Source organism: Nyctereutes procyonoides, unplaced genomic scaffold (assembly GCF_905146905.1).
Source record: "Nyctereutes procyonoides isolate TBG_1078 unplaced genomic scaffold, NYPRO_anot_genome, whole genome shotgun sequence".
Lineage (NCBI taxonomy): Eukaryota > Metazoa > Chordata > Mammalia > Carnivora > Canidae > Nyctereutes > Nyctereutes procyonoides.
The window spans coordinates 6,816,078-6,835,589 of record NW_026575028.1 but is presented as its reverse complement, the minus strand read 5'-3'; the positions used below and the strand labels follow the sequence as shown (position 1 = coordinate 6,835,589).

At 44.1% G+C, this 19,512-nt stretch overlaps 1 protein-coding gene across 1 annotated transcript in view; it reads left to right on the top strand.

Moving 5' to 3' along the window:
- Window positions 1-19,512, top strand: part of ANO2 (anoctamin 2) — a 340,992-nt gene that overhangs the window by 251,644 nt on the left and 69,836 nt on the right. The window contains exon 15 of the mRNA XM_055315496.1: window positions 12,003-12,077. Within this exon, the coding sequence (XP_055171471.1) occupies window positions 12,003-12,077 (75 nt within the window). The remainder of the gene's footprint in view (window positions 1-12,002; window positions 12,078-19,512) is intronic.

Genomic DNA, 19,512 nt, shown 5'->3' with positions numbered 1-19,512 from the left:
GGACTTGTCAGCACCTCTTCTCAATAGTCTGGCAAGTAGGACACTAGTGGCATCTGAGAGGCCTGATCCCACCAGCCTTTTAACATATTGTAACCATGTCAAAAAATGGATGCTCTGAGCTCAGTACTCGCTGAGGAGGCAGAGATGCTGATGACAAGGTCTGTATATGGACCAAAGGAGGGCCGGGTGGTGCAGCAGTGAAGTAGGTCCTGCTGATAGCATCAGGCCTCAGGTCCTTCCCTTCTTCACCAGTTGGCCTGGTGCTAGTCATCTGCAGCAGCTGCTGTGGGTCAGCTTGGATTCATGGAAGCCAAGTTTGCCGTTCCATGCTGGGATCTGCATACACTCAGTAACCGTCTATGGGCCGAACCTCATCCTGAGCCCTGTGGCAGTGGCAACAGAAAAAGCTAGGCAAAGACTACCCATGCATTCAACAACAGCAACCATCCTCCTCCTTGCTCCTCCATTTCTTCCCCTTTCTAGATTTTTCTTCCTCTCTTTTGCCCCACTCTCCCTGTCTCTGCCAGAGCCTGGTGAGGCATGCCAAGGACACTGACTTCTATTCTGGTTCTGTGGCTCTGTCTGGGATATCCTCCACCTAGCCGGACAGAGCTGACTCTTGGTCATAGAGGGCACAGAACCCAAAGGAGAGGCATGTGTGTATGGGGCAGGATGTCGCCTCACCTGCCATCCATGCGAAAGGAGACATCTAGTATGGATTATTTCACTTTTGAATTTCAGAATGGGTTGCTGAAGAGTACGTGTTCTAGTGGATGTGGGTGTGTCTCTAGCAGGAGGTGCCAGGGCTGGCATTGGAGATTACTGTTCTCCTGAAGAGTAATGGAGGACACCTCCTTGATCAGGGACCCCCGGTTTGAGGAAGATCTAGAGAGTCCTCTGCATGTCTTACCCAATCTTCCTTGCTGGAATTCCTTTCCATTTGTTCTGACTCCGGTTTTTAATGAAGAGGAATAGCAACTAACCACTGTCGTCTACTAGTTAACAAAATCTGAAACCAAACCAACAAACATTGCAGGCTTAAGTTTGGTTGTCACAGAACACCATGATGAGAGCTAATTACAGTGCCTTTTTGCCAGTTTACTGCTGTTGCAAGTTCCTGAGCAATTGTTTCTCATGCAGTCCTAGTTACAAACTGTCGCTGGTTTAGATGTGCACAACATAACAATGTAACTGTGGTGTCAGAGTAACAGCTCTGTCCCTGGGCTGAGGGCAGGACAAATTGACTGTTCTTACTAAAACAATGAACAGAGTGCTCTTCCTGGGAAAAGTTCATTATTTCTTCATTTGCACGTGGAATCATTCAGAGGGCTCACTCTTTAAAAGTTACCAACATATTTCCAAATGTGTGTGTGTATATATATATATATATATATCAGACTGAGAAGCCTGTCCCTCTGCTTTTGAATGGAGGACAGCTACCACCTATTATGGTGCCTCTGATGCTGCTTCTGCACACAGTGGGAGATTTCAAAGCTCAACAAATTCACAAAATGCAACGTAAACTTTACAGATGAAGTCAGGTCATCAGCTGCTGTTCTAGGCAGGTCTTCTTTGAAATGTCACACAAGTGCTTTGAAGGCCAAACCAGGCCTCCGCTGCTCACCTTCCAAGCATGGCTGAGGCCAGGGGGTGCTCTCACCTCTCGTTCTGGCCCTCCGTGAGCTGCCGACACAGCATAGTAGATCTGAAATTTACCCCCGCGCTCGATCTAATTGGTGCCAGCTCTGTCCCTGTAGTCAGCTTGTGGGAGGGCGGGGTGGGGGTGTGTGGATAGGAGCCAGTTGGCAGTGGGGCTGGGCCAGCAGGGCAGCTGACACTGACACGACAGATTCTGTGTGGACACTCTGCTCCTAAAGGCATTGTCCCCAAGCCTGTTTCCACATTGTGAGCTCCTCTCCAAAGCTCTGTTCACAGAGGGGCAAGCCACAGGAATACAGGCCCTGGATCAGAAACAGCAAGGGAGGGGTGAGTCTTAACGAACTGAAGTGCCCAAATTGGGCTGATCTATGGCATTACCCCAGAAATATTTTCAAAACCAGATTCTTTCACCCCCAAGATTCTGACTGAGTAGATCTGGGGCAAGGCCAGAAACTGGTGTAGTTTGAAAAGTTCCCTGAGTGATTGTCATGATTAGCTGATGTGGGAGACAATGACACTGGCCTGGGTGTCCTATTCCAGCCTCACCCCCCCACACACAACAGTGGCCCCCATCTTCTCTTTGGCCTGAGCATCTGCTGGGGGTTGAGCCCCCAACTCTCTCCTGTCCAGCTTCCAGGGCCAGGATCGTGCCTGCCCCAGCAGGATAAGGCCTGGATACCCTCTGAGAGTGTCACCATGGTACAGAGGTGATAGATACAGACAGGAATGTAGAGCCATATATGTTTGGTAGAAAAAAAGAAAAAGAGTATGGAGGCTGAAGAAAGCAAGAATAAGGAGGGATTTCATGAGGAACTTCCCATTTGTAAACAAATCATCTGCAGATCAGTTCTCTGTTCTGTGGGCTAGAACGTAATGAAAGGATCCAGACTGACGCTAGAGGTTTGTGGGTTAGACTAAGAGATAATATGTGACCTAAGTGTGGCTGTAGGGCCTCTGTCACAGGGATCTTCCTGATTGCCCAGGATGGCTTATAGCCTCCTTGCCTGGAGGCAGGAGGGTGGATCAGAACACAGCTGGGTATCTGTCGCCATCTGGAACACTTCCCTGCAGCATTTTCCATAGAAAAGCTGTCCCCGTTGGCACATGCCAGTGGGACCTGCACTTGACTGTTTTTCTTAATACGTTGAAAAGTCACCATGAACCTTTTGCATCTTCTCCGTAGGTCTTGGCACTGGTGCAAAATGCAACGCAGCACTACAACATTGTTTTGTGGGCTCCTCTTGTGTGAAACTGGATTTGCTGCACTCAGAGACTAAATACACAAGCTCAACCTTATGAGCGCTGAGCACTACAAAAATGAGCTAGGCTGTTGCTGGCAAGCTAATGTTCACCTGCTGGGTCATACTTGCATGTCAACCCCATGGGCTAGGCTGACCTCAGTGCTGGAGATTCAGCATGGAATTAGACACAGAGGCTGCCTGCCCCACGGAGCTTAATGTTTTCCTAAAAGAGACAGGAGACAAATAAACAAGATAACTTTGGCAGTGAAGAGGGCTGTGATCGAGATTGGTAAGGGCCAGGGGGGAGGGACTGGGGCATTGGGACAGACCCCATGGGGCATGGGGACAGACCTGAGAGTGGAAGGGTGGGCAGAGTGCCCAGCTGGGTAAAGAGGTGGAAGAGGAGTCTGACAAAGGTCTTGGGGTGGAAACCAGCTGGCATGTTCAATGAACAGGAAGGAAGCCAATGGACAGAGGTGGCGTAAGCAAAGGATTGAAGGTGAGAAATAAAATTTGAGAGGAGCCAGAGCCCAGATCATGTCAGCCTTGGAGTCTGGCACGGGGTTTAGATGCATTCTTAGTCCATAGTCATTTGGCTTAAGGCCTTTGGTGCGATGTTCTAGATGAGGTGGCATATTAAGGATTCATGTGTAGTACTAGTGGAGGGCACTGATGGCTTTAGCCCAGACCAGTCCTTTTAAAGACATGGAGTCCTGTAGAGGGACAGTGTAGAAGGGTGTCCCCTCAAGAGAGTGAGTCGGGAGGGGCTGTCTCCAGTTTGAAACCAGGCAGGGCATCTGGTGGAACAGTGGGGACTGGGGTCAGGGAGGGAGAGGAGCTCAGGCCAGTACTGGAACCCAGGAAGGCCAAGGTCAGGAAAGTGAAGCAGGAAGCTATCTGAGGAGCCTCAGGGGTCAAAGTAAGCAGGCCGGACCTCAGGACGGGAGACGGGGAGCCAGAGTCTGTTTTTCTATGTCTGCTGGGAAAACCAAACAGTGGGAGGATTAAAGAATGTTTTCCATTTTAGCCACAAATTATACTGTTTTCAGCCCTGGGCTTCAGGCATGTAGACTTAGGTGCTGTGCCACATGACTCCCTCATGCTCCTTTGCCAAGACTTTCCTCCTCCATTGAGACTCTGTCCCTAAAAGTCTTTCTCTATCTCTAGACTCTCTAGCTGGCTCTGGGCATTAGTCATGGGTAGGTCCACAGGGCTGAGGAGCAGGATTGGTGGGCTTAGCTAAAGAGGCTGTGTGTGCTTGGACTGTAGGGACCATGACCAGTCTGCAGGGCCTCAGGCTCAGTGAAGGGAGGAACATGCACCAAAAGCTGGCCTTACTCTTCTGGACAGGCCATGAAGGCTTTCTGGAGGAGGAGCTATTTTAGGAGGGTGAACTAAAGAGAGAGAAAAGGTGATAAAGTTGGTGGCATCTCTGTTCCTAGAGTAGAGGTTTTTGAGAGTTCTTGAGGGTTCACCCAGCAGAGGAAGCACTGAGCAGCCATGTCTGAGGGCAGAGTGGCACCAGAATGGCAGAAGGAGGCCACACAGGATAGTTATGTAGCTTTGGAACAGGAAGAGTGGCCCTTGGGTCTGTGCTGTAGGAAGCATTGCCCAAAGTGAACTGGGGTTTGTTTTACTTTGACAAGGACACTTCACCTAATGTGTTCCAGCCAGCGCCAAGGCCCCTAGTAGATGAAGCCATAGTAATGCTGGTAATGATATTAGGTAACAGGTACTGTGTACTGTGTGCCAAGCACAGACCCATGCAGATTCCCACATGTTACCTCATTTCATTTTCACAGAGGCTGTCTTGCACAATTGCCACTACTTTCAGTCTCATTCTTAAGGATGAGGGCATTGAGGTGTAGAGAAGTTAGTCACATGCCTACAGCCACATAGTAGGTATGCAAATTGGGAATCAGACCCAGGCAGCTGCCTCCAGACTCAACTGCCTTGCATGGTTCTTGGGGCAATGCTGGCTCTCCCAACCAGGCTGGTGGGGTGTCTAGCTCTCACAAGGAAGAAGCAAAAGGAGACGAAAGAAGATAAACGAGCAAAGAATGTGGGTTTTTTTCTTCTTCTTTTAAATGCAGCTTTATGGCCCCATTTTACAGATTGCGGGCCTCCAGCCCTGGCCTCACTTTTTTCCTTAGTATTTTATGTAGAGGGCTCCAGAAATTCACAGTGTAACTCCTCTCAGTCTATGGCTCTCATTTATGTAGTAAAAGGGCACTGAATCCCATCTCTGCCTCTAACATACACGCTGTCCTGTGAGTGGCGGAATTTAGGATGTAGGCTGCCTCAGATATTAACCTCCATCTGAAAATGGGCTCGGGGGTCCCCCTGACAGTGGTGCACCAATGGGTCAGCCTGTGAAAGTAAATGAAGCTCCTTAACCCTGAGACCTGCAGCCATACAAGACAGGATGTCACCCCTCCTCTCCCAGAGCCCAGGCGTCCCTAGGTTTTCTTGGGTCCTCACCTCTGACAGTGCCCCAGGGATGCTCCAATGGAAAAGTATCTCGCACTTCTTCTCATTTCCCCTCTCTGCCTAGTGTTTCACCCCTACTCAACCCACCATCCTCTGAGTCTCCCATGTATTTGTGTCTCCTGTGACCAGCTGTGTCAAATCGTGGTACATCAGAGGCATTAGCACAAGGACCTCAGGAATGGCACTTGATCTACTTGGAGGGCTTACGTTCTTGACAATGACACCTAAACAAGCTATTGCTGTTTGACCCTTATTCAGACACAGTTGAACCTGGATTAAGACTTTTCTTTAGTGTTCCACCTAACCCCCCTTTTAAGTCAAGCTCCCAGTCCTGCTCTTGCATGGGGCCCCAGCCTGGGACTGGCTCCTATTGGTCATGAGATTTAACCAGTCCTGGTTCAGCCTTGTCATTGGAAATAGGTAGTTCCCCCAAATGATTTCACTTGGAAGCCCCATCTAAGCACTACCAACCCTCTTCATCCTCAGTTCTCCCTCTATTGTAGTGGTTGGATCCCTTGTCTCAGGAAACTAAGGCAAAGTGTCCCTAGAGGCAGGGCAAAGGAAGCGGCAATTCTTCTCCGACCTAGCATTGGCCTCACTGAATTCTAAGTGCCGAGACCATGCCTTCCTTGCCTCCTTGCACAGAGAGGGACCCAGGTGAGGCTGGTTAGATATGTCCAGAGTTCAGGTCCACAAACCTGATAGGAGACACACTGGCTGCACATTTATTTAGCTTACATTATGTGCCTGCTGCAGTGCTTAAACACCAGGTAGTTGCAGACAAATAAGACATGGTCTCTGCTCTCCTGGAGCTGATAGTCCATGAGGAGAGACAAGGACATCAGCAGTTACAGCAGAAGGTAACAAGACCAAGGATGCTCAGGGCCTGAACTGGGGTGCCAGTGGTGGAAAGGAAAGGAAAAGCAGACAAGGAAAGTGGTTATGGAGCTAGGTTCTATAGGACTTGGGGCACCTGCAGGTGAGTGTGGGGGAGGAAATAGCCCAAGAAAATGCCTCAGTTTCAGGCTTTCTCTCAGGCTCAAAGGGTTGTGGTTCAGTTCACTGAGCCAAGGGGTGAAGAAGAAGGGTAAGAAGGTTTATGGAGAAAGAAGATTCATTCCTCTGGGACATTTTGAGCTTGGGACATTCCACTGAGCCCATGCCCTTGAGTTCCCTCCCCAAAACCCATAACTTTAGTCTAATTATGAGGAAAACTTAAGCTAAGCCTATATTGAGGAACATTCTATAGGATACTTGACCAGTAACCCTCAAAACAAGGTCATCAGGACAAGGAAAGTCTGAGAAACCACCATAGTTTAGAGGAGCCTAAGGAGATATGATCATTAAATATAATGTGGCCTCTTGGATGGGACCCTGGAACAGAAAAAGGATATTAGGTAACCACTAAGAAAATCCAAATATAGTATAAGCTTTAGGTAGTAATAATAATGTACAGTATGGGTTCATTGGTGGTGAAAATTATACCCACATTCATGTAATAGGGGAAACTAAGTGTATACACCTATACTGTCTGTACCATCTTTGAAACTTTTCTGTATATTGAAAGCTCTTCTAAAGTAAAGGGTTTATTGAAAGGAAAGAAAGTAGAGGAAGAAATTCTCATCATCACTGGTACAAATGCAGAACAGCGCAGCCATTTTGGCAGTCTTACAGTTGCTTATAAAATCAAACATAGACTTACCCTATGACTTAGCAGTTCCACAACTTAGTATTTACTTAAGTGAAACCAAAACCTATGCTCACATTGAAGCCAGTACACGAAGACTTATAATGGCTTTATTTGTAATCACAAGAAACTGGAAACAGCCCAGACATCTCTCAGCTACTGCTAGGTACCGTGGCACATCCCTACACTGAGACACTATTTAGCAATGAGAAAGATCAAGCCCCTGAGAATGCCACATGGCTGAATCTCAGCTGTGTCATGATAAGTGAAGGAAGTTAGCCTCAAAAGGCTCCACACTGTCTGAGTTTACTTAGATGGCATTCTGGAAAAGGCAAAACTAAAGGCACTCATGCCAGGAGCTGGAGATTGGGAAGCTGGACTCCAAAAGGACAAGGTAGAGGGAATATTGAGTGAATTGGAATTGTTCCTCATCCTGATTGTGGTTGTGGCTACAAAACAGTATATGTTCACAGTGCACAGAAGTGCACACTAATAGAGTGAATTTTGCTGTTTAAATTCCATCTTAAAAGTGAAAAAATAAAACAACTGAGGGATGATTGGCCACTTCTTAAAACCATTCTCCAAGGGATGTGTTTAAATAGTATTCTCACCTGTTGCACTTTCAGTGCTCCCATTTCCAACTGTTCGGTCTGCCAAAAGGGCATTTTGGTGGTTTTAAGTGAATATCACTATGCTGTGTGCTGTTTGGAGACTCAGAAGGGGGAGCCACAGTCCAGGAACAAAGACCCAAAGCAAAGACAAAGAGATGACAGCTAGGCTTATATTTGAACAATGGGGAAATGAGGAAAGTGCCTCCTAATCACCTGCTTTTGATATAATCATGAAGCTGATGAGATCTTACTTTTGTACGACATCTTATAGCTTACAGGGCTCTCACAGGCATTCCCCCATGATCCACATAATGCTTCTCCCACTGAGATGGGATATAAGTTGTCGCCTTCCTTGTTAAAAGGAGACAGAGGGGGCATACCTGGGTGATTCAGTCTCTTGAGCACGTGACTCTTCGTTTTGGCTCAGGTTATGATCTCAGCATCATGGGTTTGAGCCCTGCATTGGGCTTCACACTCAGAGCAGAGTCTGCTTAAGATTCTTTCTCTCTTTCTCCCTCTGCCTGCCTCCCCACCCCCACCCTCCACTTGCACACACATACTCTCTGAAAGAGAGAGAGAGAAAGAAGAGAAAGAAAAAAGAAAGAAAGAAAGAAAGAAAGAAAGAAAGAAAAAGAAAGAAAGAAAGAAAGAAGGAAGAAAGAAAGAAAGAAGAAGAAGAAGAAGAAGAAAGAAAGAAAGAAAGAAAGAAAAAAAAGAAAGAAAGAAAGAAAGAAAGAAAGAAAGAAAGAAAGAAAGAAAGAAAGAAAATTTTTTAAAAATAGGAGAGGGAGGTACTGAGAGTTCTCACTTACCTCTGTGCGTGGCTCAGAGCTCTCCATAGGTTGGTAATCAACATAAGACACATGGTAACTTGGTGTGGTATGACTATCTTATGTAGTTGACAAATAAAGAATATAATTACTTTATAGATGATGAAACTGAGGTTCTAGGAATTTTCCGAGGTCACTTGGCTAGTAAGCATTAGTGGCAAGAGTTCAACTCAGATGTTCGGCTTCCAAGCCTGCTTCTCTTTGTCTTATCCTGTATGTTGGCAATGAGACTTTGCTGCATAGTGTATTTAAATTAATGGCATTTTGCCATGAATCTTCACCTCTTTAATGTGCCAGTGAGTGGAGAGTTCCAGTTAGCTTCCACTATCGGAGTCAGTTGTAACATATAAAGGCAGCTTTACTCACTGTCATCTTTACTAGTAACTTTGGGAGCCTGGAAGCAGTCTGCATTCTTTGTGTTCCTCTCAGTTCCTGTGTTTGGATAGTGTCTGCATATATGAGAACTGTGTGTATGTTGGAAACTGTGACTTCTAGAAAAAAAACAACTCATCAGGGTAAACATGAGAGGGAAGGTGATTTTTCAACAAACACCAGAATATCTATAGCAGAATAAGTACTTTTCTTTCAGATAACTGCTTTGAGAGGATATCCAATTCAGTTGCTTTCTACTTATGTCTCATTTTTATGCAAAATAAATACACCATGTTCCTTACCAGGACTAGCTCTGAGAAGCCTTTCCTCTGACTCCTTAGTGGTCTCTGAGTTCCTTCTGGGCAGAGCTGAGCCTTCTGCCCTCCACGTCCTCAGGTATCTAGACCAGAGTATGGCCCTCCAGGGGGCTCAGACTGTGTCTGTTGAGTGGAACTGAACTAAAACTCATTATCTGGGACAGGGTTGTCACTGCAGGGTGGAGGATAGTCCACAGACATCTCATCCCCCTTGATCTCTGGCCTGAAGAACGTGGACAACACTGGCAGGAAGCCTTAGCCAAAACTATCTCAGTTGCCTGACTTTGCCCACAGGTTTATTAGTCATTCCGTACAACTGTACTTCTTTCTTTGAGCCCATTTGTCCTTGGCCACATTTCCTGCTCCTTGACTTTTACTTCCCCTTACACCATTTCTATCCACCTATGCTGTCTAGTGTCCACCAGACACTATCCAACTCTGCCCTGAGGGCCACTCCAAGCCTCATTTCAGCCTCACTGACTGGTTTTTCTCGCCCCCTTCCCTCATGTTACGGACCGAGCATAGGTTTTTCTACCCCTCCTTTCCTGCTCCTCACTCAGAAGCCCCACTAGGGAGGAACTGGTGACCAAATGAACCTCTAACTAGAGTTTTCCTGGATCACCACTGATATTTCAGTGCAATGGTATTCCTGATATTTCACGGATATTCCTCGTTCGCTGGGGTTTAAGGCAGAACCTCTCATCTCTAGGTCAGAGAACAGGAAAATAGAGAATCATCAAAACCTTCCTAGCCCTGAGAGGCCTCACAAAGAGCCCACCACACTCCGCCATATTTCCATTCAGAATCCCTATTGAGTGTTATCCACCGCACATTGCCCATGTTCCTCATCAAAATCTTACAGGAAAACATTACTAGTGTGAGTGAAACTAAGAATTAACACTGAAGGAGGTAAATAAAAGAAAGCTCTATTCCCTCTTAATGTTGGCCTAACTTAAAATATGAATGAGCCTTCTTTCAGTCCTAATAGAAATACGTTTATATGTTCCCATGTATTCAGAATAGTTTGACCTGTAGTTACCCATTCTCACCGTATGATGATAAGTCTGCAAGGCTCGAAGTCTAGAGCCTGGATTTGGTCAAGCTGTCTTTGAAAGCTGAGTATCACTTGCTTATGTCATCTGGAAATGACAGTGCTAGTCACTGAATGGCTTCTGCCCTAACACTCACTCCTGCTTCCATTATCGAGCCAGTTCAGCCCTGTGCTGAATTCCAGCATGCAGTGAGAAAGACACATTTTTTCTCAAGTTGCCCAAAGGCTCACCCTCCAGATAACCCTCTTTTCCAAACAGCAAGTGATCCCTAAAGCTTTTTGGTATGACTGTCCCTTCCATCTCATTAGACTGTGAGCCCCCCAGGGCAGCAATCATATCCACTTTCTTCTGTTTCCCCACCATGCCTGGTGCCAAGGTCTGAACTCAGTGGTCACCCACTGGCTTTTAGAAAGATGTCTTTCAGGCCAGGAGGGCCCTTAACTTACAGTACAAGCTCTCAAAGGCTAGATGGCACTGTTGCTAGAGCCAAATCCGGTGTATTCTGAAATAAGGGGGAGAAGGGAAGAGAAAATAGAGCAGGAAGCCCTGGACTGTGGACTTGCTGAGTTTGACTTGGACTTGTTACAGAGATGCGTGAGGACTCCTCCAGCACGGAGGGTTTTGCTACTTCACAGCCCTTTACCCACATGGCCCCAGTGAGGCTTCACCACAACCTTGGTAGAGACAGGACACTGCACCAATTCTAACTTTGTAGAAAAGCAGCTCAGAGAAATCAATGCCTGGGCTCCAGTTAAATGGCAGCGAATCAGCAGAGATTTCTGCCATCCATGCCTTGTTGGCATTGCTCTGCCAGGGCAAAACTCCTGGAGTTTGCCTAAGGAGGACTGTGGTTGGTGGCATGGCTGTCCCAGGACAGTCACTTGGGTGAACTGGACCCAGTCTGAGGGGGAAAGGTAAGGTTAGCAAACAGATTGACTGCAAGGTACCAGCCTCATCTCTGCCTCAATATGTGTGCTTTTTTGACCAGGGGAGAATACAGTCATTTTGGAGGAAACAGATGATAACACATATAGATTCTTTGAAGAAAGGCAACTGTAGGTGATTTGTACACTTACTAGGATTGAAGGTGAATGGTTGTTGTTTCATTTAAAGAATGACTTATTTTAAGATGCTGCTCAATGATTGGTTTCTTTTTAAAAAAAAAGACTTTATTTATTCATGAGAGACACAGAAAGAGACGCAGAAACACAGGCAGAGGGAGAAGCAGGCTCCATGCAAAGAGCTTGATGTGGGACTCGATCCCAGGAATCTGGGATCAGGCCCTGAGCCAAAGGCAGACACTCAACCACCGAGCCACCCAGGCATCCCTCAATGGTTGGTTTCTAAATGTCATTTGTCCATTGCTTCATTATGTTCACATGTTTCTCATTAAAATGATACAAAGCAGAGAAAACCATTCTGTGTGGTAGGTGGGATGGGTGTCATGACTGTGCCCATTCTACAGATGAAGAAATAGAGGGTCAGAAATGATCACACATTTGATCACTGAAATTTCATCTCGGTATGAGGCTGGAATCAAATCTCCTCTTTCCACCATAGTTTTTCCAGGCTATTTAGAAATCACAAAGTTTGGAGGGCTGTTGTGGATATGGAGGGTAAAGCATCAGAGACTAGGAGAACAGAAGAGTAATGAATGATTAAGGATATGCAATGTGCAAATTTGAGAGAAAATCAATATTTCTGTTGTTTGTGCCATCTGATTGTACTCTCCTGTTTCCCCAGGATGATGAAGATAAGCTGACCTGGAAAGATCGTTTCCCGGGTTACTTGGTGAACTTCGCCTCCATCTTATTTATGGTAATTTTCTTGATGGAACACCTGCTTATGACTTATGCATGTAGATCCTGTAGAGCAAATGCTGTGGGTATGTTATTCTAGAATGCTGTGGCGATAATGAGGAGGTAGTAAGGATGAAGCCACAGTCTTCCTTGTCTAAACAGCAAGGATCTTTCTGATAGTGAGGCCACTGTGGGTATCAGTCACCTGGAGAGGGAAAGGTGATTCCTTCAGACCCAGAATGGAGGTCAGTGGCCTTGAATGGCTCCAGAAGGAGGTTTTATCTTCCCAGATAGAAGATGGTAGCAAGGTTCTATCTTGCCAGGCTTGAGCACAGGGTTTTGAAGTTGGAACTTCCAGGAATGCCTTCTGCATTGAGACAGATCAAGACCTTGGAAGAAGTAACCCAGGTAAGAAGTAATTCCAGGCAGAATCGTGGCATCCTGTTCAGGCTTCAGGCTGGCTCTCCCTGATGGTTTGTGGAAGAGAACAAAGCCTGGAAACCACAGAAGACAGACAGCTTGGGCTCTGTGTGAGCCCAATTCTGTAGCTTCCCTGTAGTTATTGTGTTTATTTCCCTGTGTGCTCCGTTAGAGTTTGGAAGAACCTTTTCAAAAGACCCAGATGAATCTCAGCTGTATCAGGGAAGATGAAGAATGGGTCTGTGGTTCACGTTCGAGTCAGATCAATGAGGTGGTAACACATCATTCTTGGGAGCCAGGATGGTTGAGACCACAGTGAGTGGATCGAGAAGACTTCAGGAAGGTGAAACTCAGAGAACTAAACTCAGATCACTGAGACCCCTTGCCCTCCACACCCCCCTTTATGGTAGATTCCTTCTAGTATTCAAGGATGGAACTTGTGTTTTCAAAAGGAAGGTTGTGTCCTTCCATCATTTCTGAGCAGGACTACACATTAGTTGTGGGGTTATAGTTTCTTATTCTGGGACTGAAATCATAATAATTTTCTGGACCTCCTTATCAACATTACCTCTGGCCCTGACCCAAGGTTATTATTGTTGTTGTGACCATTGAGGACAGGAGCCATGTCTTAATCACAGAAATTAGAAGGAATCCTAGGCACCATCTATTTCAGCACCTCATTTCACAGATGAAGTACAGAGGTGATGGATGCCTTGCCAAAACTGAGACATCTGCATTCATTACCTTCTCATTTCTTAACAAGAGCAAAGCATGCAGAATTTATTCAGGAATATGTGGTGAATCGCAATGTGTTAAACTGAAGTGATATAAAGTTTAATTTAGCATATCAAAGCCTCCCACAATATACATATTATTGTCAAAGAGTTCATTCATTCAGGAAATATTTAACAGAGGGCACCTGGCAGGCTCAGTTTCTGGAGTGTGCAACTCTTAATCTCCAGGATTGTGAGTTTGAAGACCATGTTGGGTGCAGACATTACTTAAAATCTTAAAAAAAAATTAAATATATCTAACAGGTGCCAACTGTATGCTTGACACTATTCTTAGGCATTGGGGATAGAATAGAAAATAAAATAATCTCTCCTTAAGGAGTTTCCAGATAGCAAATATGTGCCTAAATAAGGAAACTGATCAGTAAAATAGACTTCTATCTCCAGTAGTGGTAGGTGAGGCTCTTTGTAGCATCCCCTCTTGCTGAAAAGAAGAAATATTGGATAAATATATTTTTCATTCTTCTTAAAGTCTTGAGGGGATGATAGGTTAGTAAAGAATATGAGACTCTTCCTAATACAGATCCATCTAAGGGAAATGGAACCAAGGAAACAAATACCTGGGCCCTAAAAGTGCTTTAGCCTTGAGGGCATCTTCTCATCTAGGTGAACTTGGGCTTTGGTTTTGAGTGGTTTTATGGGGCAAGGGAAGAAAAATTTGGGTGTGGCTGGCTCAAAGTGGCGATGCTAACAGGAAGTTCTCACCAAGTTAAAATGGAACACCACAAAAAAGCTACACTCTCCAAATAAAGATGAAGTAGAACTAAACACATCCCTTCCCCATCCATGGGACTGCAAGAACATTATAAGGAGAACAGGAAGAAAAAGGGAAACAAAACCCTAAAAAGTGGCCACAGGTGATCCCTATCATGGAATTCTGGCCTGATTTGTCACTTGGGAGGACCCGGGAACCTCAGGCTATAAACTTGGTTCAGGACAAGTCGTGTTTCCAGGTGCCCAGCAGAAGCAAGCACAAGTTCTCTCTGTAGGAAGTCACATCCCGCCAGTCCTCAAAAAATGCCCCAAAATAATTTTTCAAGGGCAAAGAAGAGAATATAGTTAAAAATAATCAGTTATATAAGAAGCTAAAGCACAAATGGAAGAGAACCAGTGTGGAGAGAGAGCAAAAACTAAAGATACTAGAAATATCAGTCACAGGTTAAAACACCCCATTTGAAAATATCTGCAAAAAAAAGAAATTATGTTTAAAATGACTTAAGGATTTGAAAACCACCCAATAAATCTTCTAGAACTGAATATATATCAATGAGATGTGTACTATATAATAATGAATATATACATAAATATGAACATATAAATATATATAATATTTTGTATATACATCCTCCTCCCCCTGCCCCATGGGTGGGTTTAACAACAAATTAGACATAGCTGAAGAGGTAATTTGTGAGCTGCAGTACAGGTTAGAAGAAAGTATCCATAGTGCAGCATAGGGAGGCAAAAGATTGAAAATTCAAAAGAGAAATTAAAGATTTGGAAATAGAGTGAGAACATTTCACATGTATTTAATTGCACTACTGGAAAAAGAGGTGAGAATAGTAATGGACAAGATACAGTGACTGTTGGTCTCCTGATTGGCTAGTTCTGCCAACAGAATTCCAACTCAGAGATTGAAGAATCCCAGTGAAATTCAAGCAGGAAAAAGAAAAAGAAATCTACATCTAGATTCATGACAGTGAAATCGTAGAATATATAAGACACAAGAAGGGGCACCTGGGTGGCTCAGTTGGATGAGCATCTGACTCTTGATTTCAGCTCAAGTCATGATCTCAGGATCCTGGGATCAAGTCCTACATTGGGCTTCATGTACAAATTGGAGTCTGCTTGAGGATTCTCTCTCTCCCTTTCCCTCTGCCCATCGCCCCTCACTCCCACATGCATCCCCTCCTCCTTCTCTTTCTCAAATAAATAAATAAATCTTTTTTAAAAAGACACAAGAAAAATCTTAAGTGCAGTCAAAAATCAAAAGACAAATGACCTTCAAGAGATTGTTCCATCAGCCGTTGATTTTGCATAGCTTTTAGAAGCCAGAATACAGTGATGTGTTATCTTCATGTGCTGGAAATAAAACAATTGCTAACCTAAAATTCTATACCTAGAATTCTAATGTAGAAGTAAGTATTAGAATAAAGTAAAGGTATTTATAGCCAAACAAATATTGAGGGTTTGCCACCAACTGAATCTTTCACTAAAGGAAGTCCTAAGAATGTACTTCAGATGTGATCTCATACGGAAAAAACATAGTTTTAAGAAGGAATGAAGAACAAAGTGGTAAATATGTGGGAAAATCTATATAAATGTTTGGTTGTAAACAATGATGATTTCTCATAGAGTTAAAAATATGGAAGAGGGCCACCTGGCTGGCTTAAGTGAGACTCTTGATCTTGAGATCATTTGTTCAAGACTCACATTGGGTGTGGAGCCTACTTAAAATTAAATAATTTAAAAAAATTTAAAGATAAGGTGGAATCGGGGTGTCTGGGTGGCTCAGTTTGGTTAAGTATCTGCCTTTGGCTTAGGTCATGATCTCCAGGTCCTGGGACTGAGCCCCCATGTCGGGCTCCTTGCTCAGCCGGGAGTCGGCTTCTCCATCTCCCGTTGACTCTCCCTCTGTTTATGCACTCTCACACTCTCTCTCTCTCTCTCTCAAATAAATCAATAAAATCTTAAAAAATATAAGGTAGAAAAAAATTAGGTAGAATTACAGTGCATACAATAATAATAGCATATAAGTTGAGTGGGCAATAATGAAACAAAAACATTGTAAGATCTTTATATTTTCTCCCTGACAATTTATATGGAAGCACAAAGTCTAAGAATGGTCAAGACATTCTTGGAGAACCCAGGTAGTTCAGTCACCTAAGTATTTTGGCTCAGGTCATGATCTCTGGGTCCTGGGATCAGGCTGTGGCAGACTCTGCACTCAGTGGGGAATCTGCTTGAGGATTCTCTCTCTCCCTCTCCCTCTGCACCTCCCTCTGCACACACTCTCTCCCTAAAATAAATAAATCAATCTTTAAAAAAAAAAGAAGATAGTCAAGACACTCCTGAAGAGGAGTAAAGAGGGCTAAGGTACTCTACCAAATAGAAACTTACTATAAAACAGTAATAAGTATGACAGTGTGATATTGTTGCAGGAATATAATTAGACTGGTGGAACAAAACAGAAAGCCAAGAGTCAGATCCATGCAAATAGCACTGCTTATACTTGGAAAAAAAGGTGGATCCATAAAAATTTCATTACAGGGTGCAAAACAGAAGTTCAGAATTACTCTAAGGTTGTTATCTTGAATAATCAAAAGCTAGAGTTAAGCTTCCTGGAATAGGGAAGAATTCTGAAATTGCCTTCATGTTGAATATAAATCTGCAGTTCAGAGGAAACCTGATAAGATGGTATAGGTGCTATTAAAAGCCATGAGATTGTACACAATCACCAGGAGAGTGAGGGTAGCTAGAGGAAAGTCTAAGAGTTGAGTCCCAAGACACTGCCATGTTCAAATTTGGGCGCATGAGGAGGATCCAAAAAACAAGATCAAAAGTAACAGCTGGCAGAGTGTGGACAGTCCTGGAAGCCAAGAAACTATTGCAAGGGGAGGGCAATCAATGATGTCAGATGCCAGTGATAGGTCAGGCAAGAAGAGAACTGAAAAGAGAAGCTTGTCTGCTGTCCAAGAGAGGACCTGGGATCATCATCATCACTGTCAACAACAAATAGGTTACTGCATCACCACTGACAAATACAGGCATACCTTTGTCTTATTGTATTTTATCTTATTACACTTTGCAGGTTTTAACATTTTTTACAAATTGAAGGTTTGTGATAACCCTGTATTGAACAAATCTATTTGTGCCATTTTTCTAAAGAGTTTGGCTTATTTCTTGCCTCTGTATCATAGTTTAACAATTCTTTTTTTAAAAAGATTGATTTATTTATTATAGAGAGCATGCATGTGCATGAGTGAACATGCAAGTGGGGAGGGGCAGAGGGAGAGAAAGAGAATCTCAAGCTGACTCCCAACTGAGCAGGGAGCCTGATTCAAGACTCAATCCCACAACCCTGAAATGTGACCTGAGTCAAAACCAAGAGTCAGACCCTTAACTGAGTCAGTCACCCACAAACCCCTAGGTTGGGAATCCTTACATTATTTCAGACTTTTTCATTATTATTACCTTTGTTATGGTGATCTGTGATCAGTGATTACAACTGACTGGAAGCTCAGATGATGGTGGTTAGCATTTTTTAGCAATAAAGTGTTTTTTAATCAAGGTATGTACATTGATTTTTTTTAAGGCATTATGCTACTGTACCCTTAATAGATTACAGTAGAGTATAAACATAACCTTTATATGTACTGGATAACCACAAAATTCATTTGATTTTCTTCATTGCAATATTTGCTTTATTGTGCTGGTCTGGAACCAAACCCACAATACTCTTGAGGTCTGCTTGTACTGAAAACTGGGTCAGTGGTGGGTCATCTGCCCAAAGTTCTATATTTTTAAAAATTCCATAGAGGCCTCCTAACTAGACTGGAGGGTGCAGTAATTTATTGTTGTTGTTTAGAAATATTATATGATTATTTCTCCATCTTCCCTTTTCTAACCCCACCTACCTCTACATCTTCATACAAATGGGAGATTCTGTATCAGAACCAAGAACTAATTGCTATATCTCACTGATGCCTGGGGTCTTGTAATCAGCCAGTGCTGAGCCTGGACTGTGTGAGCAGAAGCTGAGAAGACAGTGGTAGGGATGGGGTGGAACCCCTTTAAAGATCACCCCTTTAGGGGCACCTGGTGGCTCAGTGTGTTAAGTGTCTGCCTTTGGCTCAGGTCATGATTCTAGGGTCCTGGGATTGACCCCATGTCAGGCTCCTTGCTCAGCAGAGAGTCTGCTTCTCTCTCTCTCCCACTCCCCCTGCTTGTGTTCTCTCTCTCTGTCAAATTAAATAAATAAAATCTTAAAAAAAGGTCGCCCCTTTATAGTCAGGTTCTCTTGGGTTCACTGAGATAAGGATTAGTATAACTCCATCTTACTTTCAAAAATATTCCAGGTTAGGCAATAAATTATATAGTCTCCTACCTATTAGATTTTTAAAAATCTTTATTTTGTGCTAACTTGTTCTCATTTTTCTTTTTTTCATTTTAAAAGATGTCTCAATATTCTAAAGAAAAGGGCTTGGCACTGCCCTAGAACAAGGTGTGGAGTGGGAGATAAAGGGGTCATGATAGTATTTATAAAAAATTGGGATTTGGTTATGGAATTAGGATAAGCCAAAGGCACCTACTACAACACACATGACTACTGATATACTTCCCTCCTCCACCCCCTGTAACTAAATCTTGGCAGAAGATGCCAAGGCCATGGCCATGGGGAGGGTTTTAGGGATGCCAATCTGTCACATTAACTGGGGTTATTTTTCGTGGAATGGTGAGCACAAAGCAATGTCCCAGTGCTCTGTTCCTCTTCCCCACCTGTGATAGAGGGCAGCATGGACAAAGATGAATTTTCCTTCTTTTCCAACCCAACGTGTTGAACTCAGTTTCTTTCCTTTTTAAAAAAATTTTCAAAGATGCATTTAATTAGTTGGGAGAGAGCATGAATGGGGGTGAGGATGGGGCCAAAGGAGAGGGAGAGAGAATCCCAAGCAGACTTCCTTTGAGCAGTGAGCCCCCATTGGAGGGCTGAGATCATGACCTGAGCTGAAAGCAAGAGTTGGATGCTCAACTGACTGAGCCCCCCAGGTGCCCCTTTATTCCCTTTTTGAATTAAACTTCTTTTGTTTTCTTTTTATGTGGGAGGGGATTATCAGAAGCAGTGTCCCTATACTAGAGCTTGGTGCCTGAGCTTCCTTCCCATGCCCAAGACAGTCATTTACTTCTACTTGTGTATTGGGAACCAGCCATCAGAAACCCTCCTCCTTAACCTGACTTATTGCAGGGGCCTCCTAACTGTGCCTTTAGAGATCATCAGCCTACTCATCTTTTTAAAATCTAGATCAAATCATGTCACTTCTCTGCTCAAAACTCTCTTAAGGCTCTGCATCTCGTGAGATATAGAAGCCACCATCCTTATACTACATCCTTGTCTATATAACCTTGTACATCCTTGCACTACATCCTCCTCTCCACCCCCACCCCTCCCTTTCTTTCTCCTTTAGCTACCCTCTGCCTGATAGCCCCTTCCCTCAGACGTCCTCCGTCAGAGCCTTGCTGAAATGT